We start from the raw sequence: 21,913 nt of genomic DNA, 5'->3' as shown, positions 1-21,913 counted from the left end.
CCGGTTCAGCACAGACCTCATGGGCACTGCCGAAGGTGCCCTTTATCAAGGCCCTGAGCTCTGACATCTGCTGTATAATAATAACAACAGTGTAAAAAACACTGAATTTCCCCTAAAGGGATTAATAAAGTTGTCTTTTTTTCTTCTAAATTTATTCTCTGCTCTCCACACTGATGACACCATAACGTCACTTTATATGTGCATTCATACTTTTTTTGTTAGCATAAACACACATGCATTGGAATCTTTGTGAAAATCAATTTGTTGTGAGCTATATTTTTGTTTTGTTTTATTTTCCTGTTATAAGTTTAAACCTCTACTTCATATCTTAATTTCCTCTTTATTCAGTATCTGTATTAATTTGGCTTGTCTCTTTTCATGCATCTGTTTGTCACAGCAATTTTCTGTAAGTATTTTTATGTTATTTATTCATTTATTCCAACGCAGGCTGAATGACTTCTTCCCTATTTTCCAGTGTGTTCTTTAAAAAACACCCACAGCTACTCTTACCAAAATGGTGCTAACAAAGAAAGTTCAGCCACTGATGTGAAGTAACTTTTGTTAGAAACTTTCAAAAGAATGTTAAGGAGATCCGTACGCTAAATATGATGCTAAAGCCGGCAGCCGAGCAGCTTAGCTGAGGGGGAAAATGAGCCTGGCTCTGTCCAGATTGTTTGAAAAACCACAACCTTTTTGGTTTTTCTGTTAGTGAACAGATTAAACAACCAGATAGAAGGTGTTAATTAATAAAATGAAAATGTGCTGATAATCATGTCTTTTAAAACTTTGGACAGTTCATATGCTTGCTAAATTCTTTAGCTAACTATTGGCAAGAGAGTGAATAACATTTCCCCAAATGCCCAGCTATTCCTTTACACCAGAGGATTTTCAACACTGAGCTTAAACTGTGTGGCCTCCCCAGGGGGGTGTGGGAGAGTAGAAGGGGAGGCTCAGAGGGCGAGACGTGAGGCAAAGTGACTGTGTAAAGTGAATTTGTGTTATAAATCTTACTCCTTCTCGGAGTCAAAACTTAGATCATAGCATACACCCAAGATACATATATTGCTTTGCTAACTTTGTTGGGTCTGTAAATAATATTACAAAGAGAACAGTCTAGACCTGCTCTATGAAAAGTGCAAGAATGTGCAACATTCTCTATTATGGATTGGCGCTATATTAATAAAATGTAACTGAATTTATATGTTTATATTTATATGATTCAGTATGACAAATAAATTGCTAAATATCCTCAACATATCCAAACACCCAATAATAAGAAATTATTGAAAAACGGTGCTCCTCATGGCTCCAGAACTTGAATTGTGTTTTTAAATTGTCTTCAGTATCAAAATAATCCAGTGATAGTTTAACACTTTAGGTAATTTGGCATTCTTTAAAGGGTGCTAATTTAGCAATATGTGGGAACAGTGCAGCCCACAGTGATAGACTTCAAGAATCGCTGCTTTAAACCAAATGAGTGGGAGGCTGAAAGGGCAGGAGATGTAGTAGGTTAATTATAACATCTAAATAACAGGAGAAGAGAAGTGACTGGCAGTTCTGGAAAAAATTTTAAAAAGAGAGATGAGAGGAGGGGAGACATACATAGTCAAAAGTTAAAGAGAGGACATAAGACAGAAGTGGTGGTATAAAGAGGAGTAAACGCCACACACATAGAGAAGGGAAGAAAGGTATGGATGCGGAAATAGCAGCTTTCAAAGTAAGAAATGGATAAAGGATGAAGGAAAAGAGAGAAATTAACAGATGAAGCTGGGAGAAAAAAGAGATGGAGGAGTTCTGAAATTAGATTTTTCTAGATTCTACCGCAGACAAGTTCACATTAACAAGGTTTCCCTCAGAAGTGTACCCACATATTTTCACTAGACACAACTGGAGAACACACAGTCGGAGTTTCTATCTTTATATTAAACAGGAAAGACTTCTGAGAAAATAAAATATTTACTGAAACTTTCCAACCTTCCCGACGGCAAATCATACCGCCAACTGCCGGCTTATGAAAATGTATTCTGTTGAGGTTATAAATGCTTGTGTTTTCTAACATTATTCATGAATAAGGAGTGTGTCTTTTAGCTTTAGGCTAAAGTGTTAACTTACTCGGTGTTACAGGGGGCTGAGCTGCATTCAAAGCTTTCCCCCCAGGAGAGTTCAGTGAATATGAACCTGACCTACCTGCTACATCCTGCGATTCACCTGGACTGATCCTCCTCAGTTTGTGTGTGATTTCAACACGATTAGGTTATTCATTCTTTTAAAGGATAAGTCTGGTCACATTCAATATTTTTTTATTGTCAACAAAGCAAGACACAAGCAATAATGGGAAGTATTGTGTGTATTTAACCTAGCTTGTTCAATTGTTTTCCAAAAACTAATATATACACACACACACACTGTAGTTTATTTTGATTTAATCCCAGTTGACAAAAATTCAGTCAGAGAGTTTTCAACCAACTTGTGGACAAAAGTTACTTTTTGTGAACCGACCGATCACAGCGTGGATGGGGCAGGACATTAAAAAAAGGTTGACGTGGTGCTACAACAAACATTTGAAATGTTGAACTTATTCTGCATGAATGGTTATTATTATTATTGTTAGCGCTTAGCGTTAACAAATTAAAAACTATCCACCATGTAAACCATTTTTCTTGCACAAGGATTTAACGAATAAGAACAATTTACCATAATGAAACTGCGGGAACTGGAATTAATATTATACTAGTGGTAAGCTATATCTGATACTACTATCTGAAATGAATCCCTAAGCCCTAATCAAACCTTAAATACTTATTAAGTTAATTAATTAATTAATTAATTAGTAACTATTTGTGAATCAGTTGAATTGTTGAATATCAATAAGCTTTTGAAATGTTACAATTAGGCCTACTAAACAATCTGTAGGCAGACATTAGCCAAATAAAGTGTAACCTATAAATGTATTAGTATTATACTAACATTAAACATTTTATTTATTGTTATAATATTGTACTAATACACAAATTTATACTAGTTACTACTCCAGGTGGATAGTATATCTGCAGTGGACCAGATGGAGATTTAGCCAGAGTGTGAAAACATGTGCTCCTTCTCGCCACCTCTCTTCTTGAGAGCAACACGTACCCCTTGTTCGGTTTTACTAAAATTATTGTTGTAATATAAGTTGTGTGTGTGTGTGTCCACCAATTATTTGAACCTCCCCAACCCCACTCCGCTAAGCCCCAACCTTCCACCCTCCGTGGGTGTCCGTCTGCCTGCTGCCCCAACTATCCCTTTTTTTGAAATCCAAAAATATGGTCACCCTATTTTGGCTGATAAAATCAATGGTCCCCAGCTACAAATGCCTTCTTTGTCGACCTCTTGAAAAAAATTTCTAGGATATTTTTTTAACATGTAAACTGTGAATGTACTATGCTAGATCAGAAAGCTTGTAAGTTTTAGCAACATTTAAGTGTATAGGGGGAGTGTGGCTTAGCGAATAGTCAATTGGCTTGACATAAAATATAACATCTACTTAAGCTTTTTACTGTAGTGGTGAACATAAACCAGATGTTGAAAAGTACAGGATCCTCTATCCTCTTCCTATGATGAGAAAGCAGTGGTTTCTCTCTGTGCAGTTAGAAGTTCAGGAGAAATAGTTTTACAGCTACATTTTGGTTTTGCTGAGCTGGTCCAATTTCCTGCTTGGCTTCATATTCATTAACAGTTGGGCGTATATTTAAACATTTCTGTGAAATAGAACTGATTAAGCATAAGGCAAATGGAGTGAAACTTTAAAAAATGAAAATACTATACTTTTCCACAGATCAGTTTTTATCGGACATATATGGATATACCGGCTAGTTAAACAGAGCCGACCTGTGTGGTCGAATAACACTCTCTCCCCCTCCTTGTCCTGGCAGGAGGAGGTGGCTCGCCTGGCTTCCCTGCAGCCTCACGTGGACCTGCTGGAGAAACGGCTAAAGGAGCTGAAGGAGGAGAAGGAAGGGGAGGAGGACCCTTCAGCCCTCCTGGACGCCGACATCAACGCCTTCAAAGAGCACTACCACAAGGTGCTGGAGGATCTGAGGGCGAGAGAGAGGCAGCTACAACTGGGTAAGAGAGAGGAGATGCTGACTCCCTGCAAAAACTTTAAACAACAAAAGAATTTTTATTTATTACAGAGCAAACTACACCTTGTGACCCTTGCTTTTGTTTAGATGCCCTCAAATTCAATAGTTGGTGGGAACTTCAGAGGGTTTTAACAACATTTTTTTTCATAGATTTGGACATCACTTACATTTATGACACTACACAAGCTTGACTGTTTATAAATCAGGATTCACCAATGCCTCAAAATGATCTGAACCACTTATCTGCAAGTCAATTAAACATTGAAATGGCAAAATCAATTCATTTCAAAAGGAAGCGCCATGATTGGTCACGGGGGATAAGTAAATCAGCATGAAACTAAGTTAATCTTAGGGAAGGAACAAAGCCTCTTCACGGTGCTGAAATGTGATGGAATGAAGAGCCAGAGAGTCCAAAATGGAGGAAGTAATCGTAGCTTATTAGTGGTCATGGTTAGATGACAATGGCCAGTTAGCGAGCTTACTAGCTCGAAAAGATATTATGACCATGATTTTGGCTGATTGGTGCTAGCATGTTCCTGTAGCTAGCATGTTAGCCTTTACCTTGACTGCTACTGCAATTTACCAACTAGTCGCTATTTCACTAAGCCTCAAGTAGCACCGCAAACAAATTTTATTGTGCCACTGTCTATTGTGGCCAGGCTTTTAAGTTCTTCTGGCTAATGTGTTAGAGACTCACCGTTCTTAAAGCACCATTGGCGTCCCGTTGGAGTCCTCTTTCTTACCAAGTGACGATAATAAATCCCAGAAAATGATTCTTTGTACTTGGTTGTCTTAGCTTGTTAGATGATTGTCACCTGATGTGGGTATGTGTGATGGACAATCAAGGTAATACTTTTATAAATCAGACTAAAATACAATATTACCACACAGTATTGCCGAAAAAGGCCATTTCACTTGTTTTTCTCAATACAGCGCAAGTTGCTGGTGGAGTAATGGATTATATTAGTATTCAGTCAGTCCTGGCGTGATACATAAAGTTTAATACCTTTGTAGACAGATCCTGTGGTCTTTGGATGACAAATTATGACAGATTTACAGTCTAGCTGCCCTAGAAATGTTAAACAGTGAACTTGAGGTAATGACTTCTTATCAAAATGGATATAAAAGTTCCCCAAAAATGTGCAAAACCCTGAACATTTCAGTCCCCCATGTAAAAAAGAAATGATCCTTTGTTCCATTCCAAACAAGTTATAAAATAAGTCTGAATAATGTTTCAGAGGACTGTAAGGTAGCATGCTGTGATTTCAGCACTTTTGCTGGTTGATTTGAATTATATATTCATTAAAAGATTAAAAGAACATTGTGAAGAAAAATATGTCAGTTTTAATAATTGATGGCTGTTGTGTCTGCTGTACCACAAATGCTATTAGTTGTATAATATTTGTTGCACGTGCAAATTCACTGTTTAGTCTGTTTAATAGTGCCTTTCAATGCACACTATTGTCCCTGTTAGAACTTATCCTGTTTTTAATTTAAGATTATTGTATTGGATATTAAATGGAAAATATAAAATCTGGTTACTCATAGTCTTGTATCAGTCTAACATAATCAGGTTTCTGATCTTCTGTTCATGACTGTCATTTCTGTTCTGATTGAGGTTCTAGTTTTGATATTTTTATACTGAAATGTTTTGAATCTCAAAGCAGCTCAGCTCACATTGCTTACTGCTGCTTGCTGTCTTGTCTTTAATAGTATTTGCTGACTGTGTTTTCTGTATTTTGTGTCACACAATGCTGTAAGTTCATAACTGAACTTTCATATTATTGTTATTATCTTATCCTATTTAATTTAAGTAATAATATTATATTTACATGGAACATAAGTAAACTGTGTAGAAGGGAAAGCTATTCATTTTGCTGTATACAAATACATTTTCAATGTTATTAATATAGTGCCAATTCTGCCAAAAGAGAAGTTATCTTCTTGTACTTTTCATGTAGAACAGGTCCAGAGCATACTCTTTAAAATTATTTATTTTTATATTTTGTATTTCAACCGTGGCAAGGTCAAACCCATGCCTATAGCAGCAAAAATGAAGGGATGGTTCAGGTTGAGCTAGCAATAACTATAAGCTTTGTCAAAGAGGAAAGTCTTAAGCCTTCTCCTTAATGTGGGGATGGTGTATTTCTCCCGAACCCAAACTGGGACCTGATTCCTAAGCTTGATTGCTGAAGGTAACTTTCTCAAGTAGTGCAATTAGAGAAAGGGCAATATAATGCAGTGGAAGTAGTGAAAGAAGAATTGGGGATTTGACGTTAATGCCTGATTCATTAAAAACAGTAAGGTAGCAGGTTAAAGTTTTTTGGAGTTTAAACCTATGTTAGCTGTCAACACATGACCAAGATGGCGACACACAAGGCACACACACTCCATCCTTCCAGTAAACAGCAATTCTGAAACAGAGGCACAGATGCTTCTAGTGACCCTAGAGGTCATCTCATCAGGACTAGAACGTGTTTTCCAAGATTGATGTGGAGTTCAGGTTCCTAATTTTTTCAAAACCAAGAATTCATCATTTTTCTAACCCATAATTTTACAGAGTTCTCAGGCCTGTGCAGGACTCTGGATCCAGCTCTTTAGGGGATATAAGTGACTGTTTAGTTTCCCGCTGCTGACGGTCAGCGTTGGCAGCGTGCTTTAGCCCACACGATGTATCAGACAGATTTAGAGTGAAATGTCTCTACCCACAACAGCAACAATAACCCAACATTCAGCACAGACACGCTTGTTGTGGTTGTTGGAGAACAGAACGAATGCATTGAGATCATGCAGACAGATTTGTAGCCTATAGCATCGTCTCTCAGTGTGGGTAGATACACGGATGAATACAGTGCTGTTTCCATGCAATCTGCTCTCCAATTACCTCCACAAAGCATTTATGTATTTTATACTGTGCAGCCTGGCCTGTTGTAGAAGGTCGTTTAATAAATAAAGCTGTCAGAAAACATCAATTATGCCGTACTGCTGAGTTGAAAATCAAGTCAAAAATGTTTAAACCACTCACTCACTATGAAAAGTCCTTTTCAGAATCATGCAGTAGCTCTAATTGCAAGGCTGCCTTTCAACTGAATGACCTGGGTGCAACAAACAACCAACTTGTTCATGTGTCCTTGGGCGAGACTCAACTCTGCCAGCTCCAGTGCTGAATTAATGCTCACATTGACCAGACGTCTATGTAGAGAGGGCAAGACAAAAGAGAATTTCTATGTGGGATCAAAGTCCAGATGTACTTGAGATTTTTCATCTAGTAAGTTTAACATCAACTCAAGATTTATAGCTAGCAGCTAAACCTTTTTGCTCGAACTTTGCTGACACAGCCAAACATCAAGCAAGCGCAACAACACAAGACGTAGCAAGCAAGCTAATAACTTATTAGTCCAACAGAAAGAAGGCCAGCTCGTCATCTGTCCTTGGTCCTTGTAGCTTTCAGCTCACGCCAACAAGTAAAAGCCAGTCTGATATTTTACTCGTCTGGTCGCTTACTCCGTCACACTCTCTATTTCCCTTCCTCGCTTCCTCCGACATCTTCTTCCCAAGAGGAAAAAGCTTTTGCTCAGAATAGTCTTTTCTTTAACTCTTGAGAAAACACTAAGATCTCAATAGTATATCTTTTTGAGATCACTCCAATCTGAATTGTTGCTCCTTAAACCCCTTAGGAGAAAAGGGATGAGATGAAGAGAGATTGAGGTTTTGAGACTTAGGTAAGACAACTGGATACTGAATTGAGATTACAATAGGATAAATGAAAGTAACAGATGAGATCTCATTATTGTATCTATTTGAGTTCATTAATGTCTTGCTTATTGCTCCAGAAAGCATTTGGGAGCTCTGGGGAGATGTTTGTGAGCGTGATTGTATTACATTACTGTCAATGCTTTGAGAACCGTGCTGGAGGTTTGCCCTGAGCTGGATTTGAACCCCGCTCCTTTTGTTCAAAGGGCAACAACACTGCCGGTGCGTCATCCAGCTAAAATTAGAAGTACAGGACTGATTGTCTTTAAATAGAGTACAAGTAACATATCCACAATTAAAGTCCTCAAAAATCTACTCAAGTAAAAGGTATAAAAGTATTCCATAGTGAATGTACTTAAGTATCAAAAGTAAAAGTGCTTATTCTGTATGACAGATACATGTTGTATCTCAGTTCTTGCGTGCATTTGGTCCTTAATGAATTAATCTCTAAACGTCATGTCAAAGTATTGGTTGTTCCGGTTATGCTGGCTGTGACTACCTTAACAAATTGGAAAACATGATATTTGAAAGTGCATTATTTTCAAAAAGAAAATACTCAACCTCAACATCTGACGTAAGTAAAGTACTTCAGTAAAATAAGCCCTAAGTGGGGTCAGTAAGACAAAACTGAGAAATATCTTGGAGCTTTTTTTCTGATCCACATTCTGGACTGAAATTACAGTTATTTAAGATACTGAAGAGATCTCATCCTTTGATCAGAGTAAGATAGAGATGAGTTTTTGCTCCTTAGGCCAATATGAGAAAACTGAGACATAGGCCATTTGAAAAGAATCATGAGATCCCAGGAGTCATAACTGAGTTTTCTTTGAGCTCTTTCTCTGATCTCATGGTCCAATGTTCAGGAGACTTAAATTAGACTTACTTAAGATCAGTTAGAGGTCTCTTGTTTTGATCAGAGTCAGACATAAATAAGATTTTATATGGTTGTTTCTCCTGAGATGAATTTGAGAAGTGGGAGAAAAGGCCTTTGGTCCCATCTTGGTATTAAAAGCAGCTCATTTGTGTCTAGGAGAAAAGAAGGAAACAACTATGAGATCTCATCTTGGATTTTGCTTTCCTATCTCTACACGGCCTGATATCCATACTGAGAATACAGAGCTAGTTTCTTCTACTATACGTTTTGCTTGTTAAGGAGTCCAAAAATCGTGTACGCGCATAATTCATATCAATATCAATTTTGCTAGCTAGCTAACGCTAATAATACTACAAAAACAAAAAACTGATGTTGGCTTTTTGTTTGAGAAGAGAACCGAACTCCAGTCTCCTGGGTGAAGGTTACCTAATCATCTAATCATCCACCCTTCCTCCAAAATAAGAATTTTCTGGTTATGTATATTGTATACCTGGTGTTTTCCCTGAAATTTCACATGCATTTGTCACATATAACGTAAAATGAGTTTGTTTTAAGCCCTTCAGCTATCAACCTATGTTGTCGTTTTCTGTGTGAGAACAAGCTGCTAGATGCCATCCTCAATTTTAACAAAGGAATAGTTAAAAAAACCAATGTGTAAAAAGGACAATTTGTAGTTTAACAGTATTTCTTGGGTTGGAGCAGTGACTTCTGGCCACTGATAAAACACATCCTAAACCAATCATAACAACTGACCAGCAGCTGATTAAAAAAATGATCCATAAATATTTTAGATTCTTTTATCCTTCAGTCATGAAAACAGTGCTACCAGCAAGCTAGCAGCAATGATAATTTCCTTCCTCAGGACTTCCAGCTGGCAAAAGCAGTGACGATTTTTCATGGATGTAGCTCATGAATGTGTTATGAGAATTGGATGGATGGAAAACAGCACCCATTCATTTAAATTAAAGCTGCAAAATACGCATTGTGTTGCCTACCGCACACGCTCATTAGTCTTTCTCTCACAGTGTTCCACTCACTTACATTTAAGGAAGGGTATTGCTAGGACTTTATGAATACCGGTCTCTATACCGACACTGCTGATTGACCACCTTAATTTTAATGTGATTATAAAAAGTCACACCAGTGCTCAGTATGCCTTTAAATTTGTTTCTTTATTTCGTTAGCTTTAATGTCACTCCAGAATGTAGCGTCTGTTTGTTATATTGGCAAGGGCCATCTTAGAAAGTATAGAGACACCACCAATCACAGAGCCCCCTGTGAGTGTCATCCTGTTACTAAACATGCTCACACCACATGTCCAATTTTAGGGCTGTCGAGTTTACAAGTCGAGTGACTCAGACTCAAGTGTGAACATTCAGTCAGCGCCCATGTGGTTACACCTTTTCACCTGTTGTCACTGTGTGCAGCTAGTGAGAGTGTCAGTGAGTCATTTAGTCCAATTTGTGGGGCTACTCTGTGTTTGTGTGTGTGTGCGTGTGTGTGTGTGTGTGTGTGTGCTCTAGTGGCTTTCTCGGTGCAAACAATGACAATGAGACTTAATGAGACAGAAAAAGCTGAAAGCTGTGGCCATCAAGACACGAAAAACTAAATCAGACAGACGCTGTGACAAAACAAGAGCAAACAGCTATGTATCTCAATGAGGGAGAGAAGGAAATGAGAAAACATAAAGTATAACCTCTGAGAAAATGACACACTGAGGGAAAAGACATGGAGGGAGAAGGAGGCAGAGAATGGAAAGAAAGGAGGAGAAGGATGCTGACAGCCGAGGAGACTAACTATTCTACTTTATTCACTCAGACAGCTTCTTCCCTCATGCCACACACTGGAATTTTCTCACCCATGCCAGGGCTGAGATGTCCATACATTTAACTACTCATGTATAGACGGGTATAGGCATGTTTGCAGACATGCACAGACAGATTATTGTGCCAAGAATTTCTCTGAAGGTAATGCACCTGACATTTAAAGCCAGTTACGGAAGGACGGCATATTTAAGACAGTTCAGCTCAAATCAGTGATGCTTGATTAGCATGAATTGAAAAGAGTCAGTTTAGCAGAGTAACACATTGTAGAAATATAAAAATCATAAACTGTGAAATCAACATTGCACACATGAAACATTTACATATAGTTAAATATGATTTTCAAATATTTTAGATAATTTTGAAAAATATATTACATTTGAAATGATAATAATATATTTTATTTATAAAGCTGTTCAGGAAATGGTTCCAGGGTTGAGAAAGAATAAATAATAAAAGAGGTAGCATTGTTAACACTGTGCCACATTACAGAGAAATACAAAACTGTAATGATGAGCCTTTAAAATATGCATTTTAAAAGAGGGAAGAAGCGAGCCGCCTGGTAAATGCTTACGGCAAACGCGGGAATGATTCTGAATGTGTCAACATCCAGTAAGGAGACTGAACATTTTGTTAATTTGTTTCAACATAGTACAACATTCAATAAGTTTTGTTCAAAACACAAGAATAAATAACTTCTAACTTTACAAGAACAAATACTTTGTTGGACTTATCAACACTGTGGATGATGTATACTATTATATATTAACTTGCTACAGACCCGCTCCTCTCCCGCTTTATGCCTCTCCTGTCCCGCCTAAACCCGCCGTGTTTTTTGTCCATGTAAATCGTCTCGTTACTGTATTACCTGTCGGCCTCTGTTGGTCCCAGAGCTTGTTTTCATTCCTGGTCCGGGACTCACTGGAGAACTGATGAACCCAGTTCTGTTTCTAGTTCTGGGGATCATTCCAGCGCTGCTCCGTACCAGCATTTCCTGCTGGCTGAAATCGACCTTTGAGGCACTCCAAAACCTAATTTTTGCCAAGGAAGAGACATGATCGTATATGGAAACACACAACCAGCTTAGGGCAATGCCAGAAATTTCAGTCTGTCACAAATGTTAAATATAAAACAATAGTAAATGACACAATTATTTCAGACTCACCAGCAAACTTTCCAAACTGCAGCATCCACAGGTTTTCGCACACTGGAGAATAGAAGATTAGTATTTTAAAGATATGTTTTCAGGATGGTATTTGTCCATATGTTTGGATATTAAACATTGTCTTTGCAGTTTGCAGTGCTACAACAGCGTTGATCACCTGACAGCCTCTCTGACATATTTCTCTGTCTCTCCCTGTCTGTCTCTAGTTTTGGAGAGCTTGCCACCGGCTCGTTATAAGGAAACCATATCAACACTGTTGGCATGGTTACAACAGTGCGAGGCCAAGCTAGCAATCCCTTCCACGGCCGTTACAGAGTATCCTATTATGGAGCAGAGACTGAAGGATGTTCAGGTACATACACACACACATCCACTCCCACAGTAAAGTCTGCAGATGAGACACATTCCTTTTTAATATCTTATCTGGAGTTTGTGTGCATTCAGAAGTAGTAAAAGCTGTGTGCTGTCAGAGTCAAATAAATGTTTGAAAAGTCTTTGTGCTTTTGGTGGGAAGGTACGATAATAATCTGGCTTTACAGGCAGCACACAGTATGAAAGAGTAGGAAAAACATACTGTACTATTGGATACTGACTGTATTGTAATGTACATGTTCATTGTACAGTACTGTGCAAACATTTTAGATTTTGCAGTTCTATTCATTAAGGTTTTTCAAAGTTTAGTTTTAGGCAGGTGTGGAAAACATGCTGTAAAGTAAGAACGCTTTAAATAGACCTGTTAACAGATTATGTTTATCATTTAACAAAATGCAAAGTGAGAGAACAGAAGACGAATCAAAATCAGATCAGTTATTTGGTGTGACCACCCTTTGCTTTCAAAACAACATCTGCTTGCACATAGTTTCTGAATGAACCCGGCAGGTAGGTTGGCCCAAACGTCTTTGAGAACTCCCCAGAGTCCATCTGTGGATTTAGGCAGCCTCAGTTGCTTCTCTCTCTTCATGCAAATCCAGAGCAACTCAATGATGATGCGATCAGGGCTCTGTGGGGGCCATACCATCACTTCCTTGTTCTTCTTTAAGCTGAAGATAGTTCCTAATGACTTTGGCTGTATATTTAGGTTTGTTTAAATATATTTGGGCCAATCAGATGTATCACTGAGGGCACTGCATTATGAATAAGTATCTGTGTGTACATTTCAGCATTCAGGAGACCATTCTTTCTGACCAAATCCCCAACTCCGTTTGCAAAAATGCAGCCCCAAACTTGTAAGAACCTCCACCATGCTTCGCTGTTGCCTGCAGACACTCATTCCTTTACTGCTCTCCAGCCCTTCGGTGAACAAACTTCCTTCTGCTGCAGCCAAATATTTCAAAGTTTGGACTCAACAGTCCAGAGCCCCTGCTGCTATTTTTTTGCACCCACTCCCTGTGTTTCTGTGCATAGATGAGTCACTTGGCCTTGTTTCGATGCCAGAAGTTTGGCTTTTTGGCCACAACTCTTCTATGACTTCTCCAGACAGTAGATAGGTGTACCATGGGCCCCAATGGTTCGGCAGCTCGGAGCTGATGGCATTGCTGAACATCTTCAGACTGCGAAGGGAAGTAAGCTTGATGTGTCTTTAATCTGCTGCTTGGACAGCACATCTGGAAACCCCTGTTTGCTTTGAAATGTCTACCTAGGAGAGACCTTGCTGATGCAGACCTTGTGTCTTGTTGCTGTGCTCAATCTTGCCGTGGTGTATGACTTTGACAGTAAACTGTCATCAGCAACCTTGTTAGCGAAGTTTTAATGTTCCTCACCCAGTTGTATTCCTCCTACACAGCTGTTTCTGTTTCGGTTAATGATTGTTTTTCAACCTACATATTGAATTGGTGATCATTAGCACCAAACCCCTGACTTTTCTTAAACATAATCTCGTTACATGTTAATTTCTTTACAGCATTTTTTCCACACCTTAAACTCTTGCACAGTACTTTCTGTCCATTGACAGTGCTTTCAGTATTGCTTTCAGTATTTATATGGTAGTTGTGTTGCAGCTGAAGGGGAAAGCATATTGAGCTCCGAGTCAATACCCCATTAGGAAGTTATAGTACTGAGTAAAACTTTGATGTATTCAATTTCAGTAAAATCATTGTTTTTGATGCTGAAACTAAACGAAATTGGAGATCTGCTCTAAAAAAATGTGTGTATAATGTATCCAAAGTTGTGGTTATATACTCTCTAAATAAGAAAATACCCTCATATGATCATTACTATCAGTCTGAGTAACTAAGTCTACTGTATGCTCTCAAAAAGTTCCTCGGGTCTTATGTGTAGCAAAAACAAATAGGTTCCTTCTTTCATTGTTGGGATCATTTCAAGTTCATTTATTATAGAAGTGAAGCCTTTAAACCCACTCCGCTTCATCAGACGCATACTCATTAAACCTACTCCATGACAATTTTGGGACTTTGACACATTAATTTAGCTCTTTCACACCTTTTTCATGTCAGTGCGTACATACCAGCTGCTTAAGATGCACGCACATGAACTGCCTTCACCGTAATTTCAACCACACATTTACACTGTCAACTGACACTTCAACAGCCGGTATCTTTTACTCTTTTACGACTCACAGTTCAAGTGCTTTCGGTTTGTATTCTTTAAATGAGAGTTCAACTGCTTCCAGTAATTACATTTAAATTAATATTTCAACTGCTCTTGTATTTTCTCAACTCTCGACAGCTTTCATCCCCTACTCTACCATTTACACTTTAACAGTTCAACTGTTTTTAGCAATTTAACCGATACTTCAGATAATTGCAGTGATCGATCTTCAACTGACATATCAACTGCTTTCATCTCTTAACAACTGGCCCGTCAAATGTGACTCTTACAGTACCTCTTAAGCAACAGTTTACCATTTCAAAAGGTGTCAAATTGTTTACATGGTTTCAAAAGCTCAATATGTGAAGCCATTTTAATAATTTCAGCTTATCAGTTAACTTATCAGGGCTTAGATCATGTAGTATAGTGTAATGCTGGAGGTTGGTATATTGGCAGCCTACTATCTGGTATGAATCACAGGTAATTATGCTGTTAGGTGGGCATACTATGTATAAACCCATCATCCACTTGGAGTCAACAGTGATTTAACTGATATGTGGATTTGCTCTGTATTGCTGTGTATGCTCTTGACAACACTGCTGCTCAGATCTGTTTACAAATTCCTATAAAATGCCAAAATGGGGCCTAGCTCTATAATCCTGTGGGGCTGTATAACGCTGTAATCAGTTTTTACTACGAGTAGTAAAGTTATATTGCCGCTGGCGATGCCAAACTGCCAAAGCAGCACACTTTTAAAAGGATGCTTTTCGGCGACTCTGTGAGGTAGCAGGCAGAGGATAAAGAAGGGAGAGAAAACAGATGACAAGCCCCATTAACCAAGAGTCTGATTCATACCCACAACCTAACGAGTAAATGGCTTGCATCTGATACACTAGGACATCCCCAAACCACCGGTGTAAACATAAAATCCCTGTAGAACGAATCATTAAGGCAGATGGAGTGTCCTTTTAAAAAGACGAGGTCATTTTCAAATAAGTTTGCTTGAGACTAAACCACGTGTTAGTACCAAAGGAGTTATATTAGGTGGCATTAGTGTTGTAGTCAAGACCGCCCAAACCGAGATCAAGTCAAGACCAAGACCAGAGTTTATCGAGACCGAGACAAGAACAAGACTAAGACCAAGTTGAGACTAAGACAGAGGGAGGGCGAGACCGAGTCAAGACCAAGACCAGTTCCCCACATTACATGACACACAATAAAATGTGGAACGAGATCATAGGTACTTCTCAAATTGATCTGAAAGATCCACATTCCTATTAAAACACCCACATACAAACACTAAGAGCTGAAGTCAATGTAAGTATCGCCATCGTCGGGAGGGGGGACAGTCGTTAACTGTAACAACACATTTTTAATTAGGGTCATTGGTTGCGTTTGAAGCGATACGTTTTTACATCCAATCAAAGTTAGGATGTTAACAAATAAAACAGACGATGGAAAAGCAATTTATTGATATTCCCAAAGTCGTGGTCTTGACTTGTCTTGAAATAAAATCCCGAGTCCTCAATGTCCGAGACCAAGACAAGACCGAGTAAAAATGCGGTCGAGTCTGAGACGAGACCAAGACCATCAAAAAAGTGGCCTTAAGACCGGTCTTGAGACCAAGAAAAGTCTCGAGTACTACAACACTAGGTGGCATGCAGTATGCTTTGTTTAATTTTTTCTCCTAAATGATGTTTGTATACACTTGTAAATATACTGAAAGTTAAGTGAACTCAGTTTGAATGAACCAGATCTTCTAAAAATGGCAACTTATGAAATAATATTATACATAAACTTCTGGGATGGACATTTGTAAACACAGAAGTCCCTTTCATTTTTTTCCCATTTCTATTATTATTTGCTTTCTTAGAGCACATTTCTTTTCTTTTCCATTAGCATTTCAGTGGTTTCTTCTTGTAGGCCAAGAACAGAAGCAGCAACATAGTTGTTCTGTTTAGACCAATTCTCAAGGCTATGAATTTGGCCTGTTTACTAACAAATACCCATTCTTTGATTTTCTTGTGTTTTTATTTTAAAATGTCATTGCTTTTACTTCCATTGTACCTTTAGTGGTTATTTTCCCGCCTTACCTGATGTCCCATTGTTTTAAACTTTTCAACAATCCCTCTCTAAATTAATTCCTTTCCCCAAACCCTGTTTTAAGAGTGAATACATCTTGTGAAAGAACCAAGATGCTGAGAAAACCCTCTTTCATTGTGGCTTTAAAACAGAAAGCCATCACTATATAAACAGTTCATACCGTTCCGTTGTTTGCTCTCCTGTGTCCTCTAAACTGGCTTCATTTAAAGCAGCAGCTTGAACTGCAAACTAAACTGTACCTTCACAAATCTAAAGCCAAGCAGAGAATTTCAATTTGAGTGAAAATCAGTATTTTTGTGAATCCGGACTTGAATCTGCTTAGCATGCAGAGAGCAGGCCAGAGCTGGTCTGCTTCTGGTGTGTGTTTGTCTACAACTCTGCAATTATGAGAGGTGGGTGAGCAAAATCCCAATGGAGCAAATGAGTGTCTCTGTTTATCACCGCATCCACCTACAGATGCACACATACATACAGAAAAAACAGCAGTACAGTGTGTGTCAGCATGCATACAATATGGAGGTGAATACACACGTACAGTCTTTTGTCATTGTGTTAATGCTAAGCCGTATTTCCAGTCACAAGAATACAAGGTCTTTTATTCTTTTTGATTACTTTGTTGTTGTTGTTTTAGAAGTGTTGATTTGTATCTTCAACTTAAGTCAAGGTCACACCATAGGGGAATGTGTGTATGTGTGTCTGCGTGCGCACAGCTAGCCCTCTTTAAACTTGATAATGGTCTTGTAGCGTGGCAGGGAGATCAAGCCTTGTAGCCTGAGATTAATTAAAGTTGATTGTAGATAATAATTAGAAATTCATTCTGCATACAGATAAGCTGTCATTAATTTTCAGCACAACTGTTTCCCCTCTCGTCGCTCACAGAGACAGCACTTAAGTGCGTGTGTACAAGTGTACACGACGCATGTGTGGTCGGAAACCACGCGTTCAGATGACAGTATCACCTCTCGCTCTATTTATTTAGTTCATTAAACTAATGAGCGCTTTTGTCGGGTGGGAACTTGTTTTCAGTCCTGACCTACTGTTAGAAAAACAAAACTCAGGTACAGTAACTGACAGCGAGAGAGACTATTATTAATATCATCCACAGCTGCTGGTAAGAGTCATTAAAGACTTGATTGCCGCATTCAATCACTGCCTATAATTTATTTATTTAATTTACTTATGATTGATTTGTGATTTTGCAGTAAGGTGATATAGTGACATGTGAGGGTGGGCTGTATAGATATTAAATGAGGACTGCAATTTTGTTCAAACACCACACCCTTATTCAAAGATATTTAGTTCATAACTATGTAAAACACAAAAGTCCTACAGTTAAGAATCTGGGACCAATGATGACGTAAGGTTTGTCATAAGGCAGTTCACATCAGCTGTCACTAATTAAGGTTAATTCTGTGAGTACCTTGCTGACAGAAGAAAAAAAAAACTTGCCTGTTGTCAGGTTTGTGTGCTCTCTGCAGTCGTGTCTGTACTGACCAAAGATCATTTGTGAGGGAAGAAACTCAGTGTTTCTGTAGTGTTTCTGTCAATTTCAGGAATTGCATTCTCACAGTTAAACTTTCATTCATATCAGATCAATAATTTAAGATTATAAACCTAACAATTTTGAATCAGTACACTCGGTATTTTTATGTGGAAAATAAAGTGTGATAGCTGGTGCTAAGCCATAACTTCCTAAAATACATAAACGGAAAGCAAGAATTCAATGGAATTAATATGAAACTGTACAAAATTTCAATGGATTTAATTATATATAATTTGGTAAAAGTTTACAAAATGATTATGAATGCAACTAAATTCATTCATGGTTTTAGTCAAAGTTATATACAGGAGCCATGTTCTCTGTTGTTAGCTGCCCCTGGCCTAAATTGTCATAATTTAAATAATTATTTTTATACAAAAGAGACAGTGATGACACAGTAGTGACAGTAGCAACACTAATAAATATGTAGAAATTATTAAAAAAATATAAAATGTGCAGATGTGAAGGTCCTTGAGAATATTAGTTGACCGTATGGATTTTTATAGATATCTGACAATGGTAATAATCATCACATTTTTTTGATTTAAAAACAAACGTGAAAAAAAAAGAGACCCTAAAATGATCAACCATAATTATTTTAATTGAGAAAATGTTATTCATGTTCAACAGAATTAACACTTTTCTTAGTGGGACATGTTTTCGCATGAATCAGTGGTCTACAACCAAGATTAGTCTTTAATGAGTCACTTAACAATAAATCCACTCTTTCAGTTAGTACAATCACAGTCACGTTAATATACTATTGTTGATTCTGGTATCCATTTATAGTGTTTAGTGCAACAAAAGTCAGTTAAAGTATTTAACTATTTCTGAGGATCTATCGACAGAAATACAATATAAGATCCATAGGAGAGATCTGACATAGCTGTGAGGGGTGAACTTAATCTTTACCCAACCTAAACCAATTAGTTTTTGTCTCAAGAACAATAGTGCATTTGTAATTGTTTTAGGAGGCACTGGCAAACCACGCTCTCCTGTCAATAGGGGCACCAGATCAGAAAAGGCTTGTGCTGTAAAGGTCATTTTGGAAGGTGGGACAACGTGTTTTATCTCTGTCGACTGTATTTCATCATATTTCCCAACCATTTAGGGGGAAGGCTGTCCATCAACAGGTGATCATAGGTTCAAAGAGGTCACAGGGATTACTGTTGTTATCTGTGAAGTATTACCTCTTCGCTTTTCTGTGGATCTCTAATAAGGGAGCTCACTCATCTCTAGTGAAAGTGGGACTTACTTGAGTCAGTTACAGAAAGAGTCGGAGGCTTGTCCATGTGATTCCTTGCTCTCCAGTGGAGCTAAATAAATAGCATTGGGAAGAAAGAAAAGGAAAAGCACACAAACTTCCTAATGCCTTGCTGCTTGGGATTCAGTGTTGCAGCAGAAGGATTGTGGGTAAGCCATAGTAACTGACTGAAGTCCTGTCCTGGGGCTGTGCTTGAACTAAGCTAAACTAAGCCTCTGAGCCACCTTGGTGTGAACGAGGCTTTCTTCCCCACAATCTTCCACCGCAACCCGCCAAAAGTTCACCAGGAATTCCCTCACCTATCCACTTGTAATTCATCCTACACAGCAGGGTAAGCAAAATACAGCGAAAAGGCTTCCATTATCGAATGTTAACCGTGGCAGCCGAGTGTTGTGGCGGCTCATAACCTCTCTCTCATCTCACTGTGCACACTGCTGTGTAATGTAACAGACAAGCTGTTAAATAACTTTTTGCCCAAAGCATTTAAGCTCCATGGCATTTATATGAAGACGGGAGCACACATGATAGATGGTTATTGGATAAATCAGATGTTGATGTGAGCCGTGTATTTCTGCTGCGTTTCTAGAGATAATTGTTGATGAAGTGTGTCAAGAAAATGCTAGCGTGCGGAGTGATTTGTGGAGCGCTGGGCAACTCTTTCCTCAGTATGAGGCCTGGTAAACATGTGGTGATGGCGCAATGGATAAGACACATGCCTTTGGTGTGTGCTCCCTGAGCAAGACACTTAACCCCTAGTTGCTCCAGAGGCGTGCGACCTCTGACATGTATAGCAATTGTAAGTCGCTCTGGATAAAAGCGTCAGTTAAATGAATAAATGTATAAAGTACATGTATTACATTTATAATTAGAGATTATTTTATTAGAATTTAATGTTTAAGAGCGATTTTATGATTATTTTTAAACAACACCTAAATGTCAGCAGTGGATCAGTTATTTGAATTTTCATAGATCCTCACATACACACACTCAAAAACAGGCAAATGATAATCAATCCACTGATTTACAAAAATGCATGTATTTTATATTGTGTATCTGTGTCCATACATATATTTTTTGTATTTTGTTTTTGCAAGAAATTCTATGTATTAGAGATTAACTACACAGATATGAACAGAACATGTGCCCTGAACAGAAAGCAACAGCATCCGACTTCTTCTCAGAATCATATCTCGGTCAAATTAAAAACACAGACATAATAAAAACACTGCTTCAATCAGCAGAACTCACGTTTTCTCTGGATGCCAGGCTATCCAATGTCCATCATGAATAAATGCCTAAAAAGCCTTTTTGAAATTACATAACAAAGGCACTTCTCATGACTTCAGATCTCAGCCTAGTGATCATATTCAGACACTTTCTTTAGTATCAGAGTATTCCAGTGATTGTTGCCTTGTAAACAGGAACTACCTTTTTCAAAGGCACTTAAAACCAACATAGCTTTCATCTGGATCTCCTTCCATTGCATGCAAAGCTTCTACTTTGTATTTATGTATTTTTATTTTTTTGGACCTAAGAGCTCTTCTGATATTCTGATATTCTTTATACTTTCCCCCAACCATTTTCTTCATTTACAGTTTAGTTTCTGTTTAACTTTCCTGGATGAGCACAGAAAAGACAGGCATAAGTCTCCTATATGAACCACACAATCTCTCTCTCTCTCTCTCTCTCTCTCCCCTCTAGGCCCTCCAGGTGGCTCTGGCTGAGCACCAGGGGGAGGTGGACTACCTGACCTCGGCTGTGGAGCAGGTCTTCCAGAAAGCGCCGTCAGACATCAGCCAGAAGTGAGACATGGAAAATAAAAGAGTGCAATGTAATTCAATGAAAGAAGGAATTAAACCAGATGTAGGCTGACGGCCTGCCACTGTATTCCAACCAAGGACCTGCTCACTATGAGGAGACAGTGCTCACCACTGTGCTGCCCTTTGACCTGATTTGACAAAATAACAATTACAATAACAAACGTAAAACTGTGGCTTAAAGCTCAGTAATAAGAAGCATTGCAGCAAGAGAGTGCAAAACAACTTTAAACAAAACATTAAAGGAAAGGCTCATATATTTCATGAAACTGTTTAAAATGTTCAGAGAAAGTTTGTCTTTTTAGTACCAGATTCCCTGTTGTTGTTTCCCCAGACATTGTTTCTGTTATGAGCTACAGTGGTGGGATAATAACACAGATTGGGTCTTTTTCTCTAAAATGACTAACTTTGGAACATACCGCTTTATTTAACAGATTACTGCAGTCTCTTATTAGCTCCAGCTAAACCATGATTTTGTCATCACTTACATCTCTAATGGCCAGAATGAACTGGAGGAATGATTTCAGCACGCAAAAACTGTTTCATTGTTGATGTGGACACCTGACAAAGCAAGCTTTCCTTTTAAAAGCATTGCAACAGTTTTTACAACTAATTGGGCCCTTTCAGACTACTGTTTTACAGCATAACGTGTAAACAGGCTGGATAAAAACAACAGGGCAAAACAGGTGTTGACCCAAGCCACTACTTTTTAGATTAGATGAACTTTATTGTCTCCAAGGAGATTTTTTTTCTTGGGTACTTGGGCACATTGTGCCTTCGCAGACGTGGCACACATACACAAACAAAAAACAGGGATCTACCGGGATCGGTAGTGCTGACGTACCGGCAAAGCAAAAAAAATAAATATAAACAAAATATATTCTGTGTCACTGTATTCACCTGTAC

General features: G+C 38.4%; 1 protein-coding gene and 1 long non-coding RNA gene across 2 annotated transcripts in view; one reads left to right on the top strand and one right to left on the bottom strand.

Moving 5' to 3' along the window:
* Positions 1-940, top strand: part of LOC123973950 (dystrophin-like) — a 66,380-nt gene extending 65,440 nt beyond the window's left edge. The window contains exon 22 of the mRNA XM_046054355.1: positions 923-940. Coding sequence (XP_045910311.1) covers positions 923-940 — 18 coding nt within the window. The remainder of the gene's footprint in view (positions 1-922) is intronic.
* A 2,874-nt stretch (positions 941-3,814) lies between these two features.
* LOC123973372 lies at positions 3,815-11,866 on the bottom strand. The gene is made up of 3 exons (XR_006825607.1): positions 11,737-11,866; positions 11,440-11,602; positions 3,815-4,073 (listed from the first exon to the last, which is right to left on the bottom strand). It is a non-coding gene; the product is annotated as an uncharacterized LOC123973372 (long non-coding RNA).
* Positions 11,867-21,913: the final 10,047 nt, after the last annotated feature.

This window comes from Micropterus dolomieu, linkage group LG01 (assembly GCF_021292245.1).
Source record: "Micropterus dolomieu isolate WLL.071019.BEF.003 ecotype Adirondacks linkage group LG01, ASM2129224v1, whole genome shotgun sequence".
In the NCBI taxonomy this organism is placed as follows: Eukaryota; Metazoa; Chordata; class Actinopteri; order Centrarchiformes; family Centrarchidae; genus Micropterus; species Micropterus dolomieu.
This window is presented reverse-complemented; position numbering and strand designations above follow the sequence as displayed.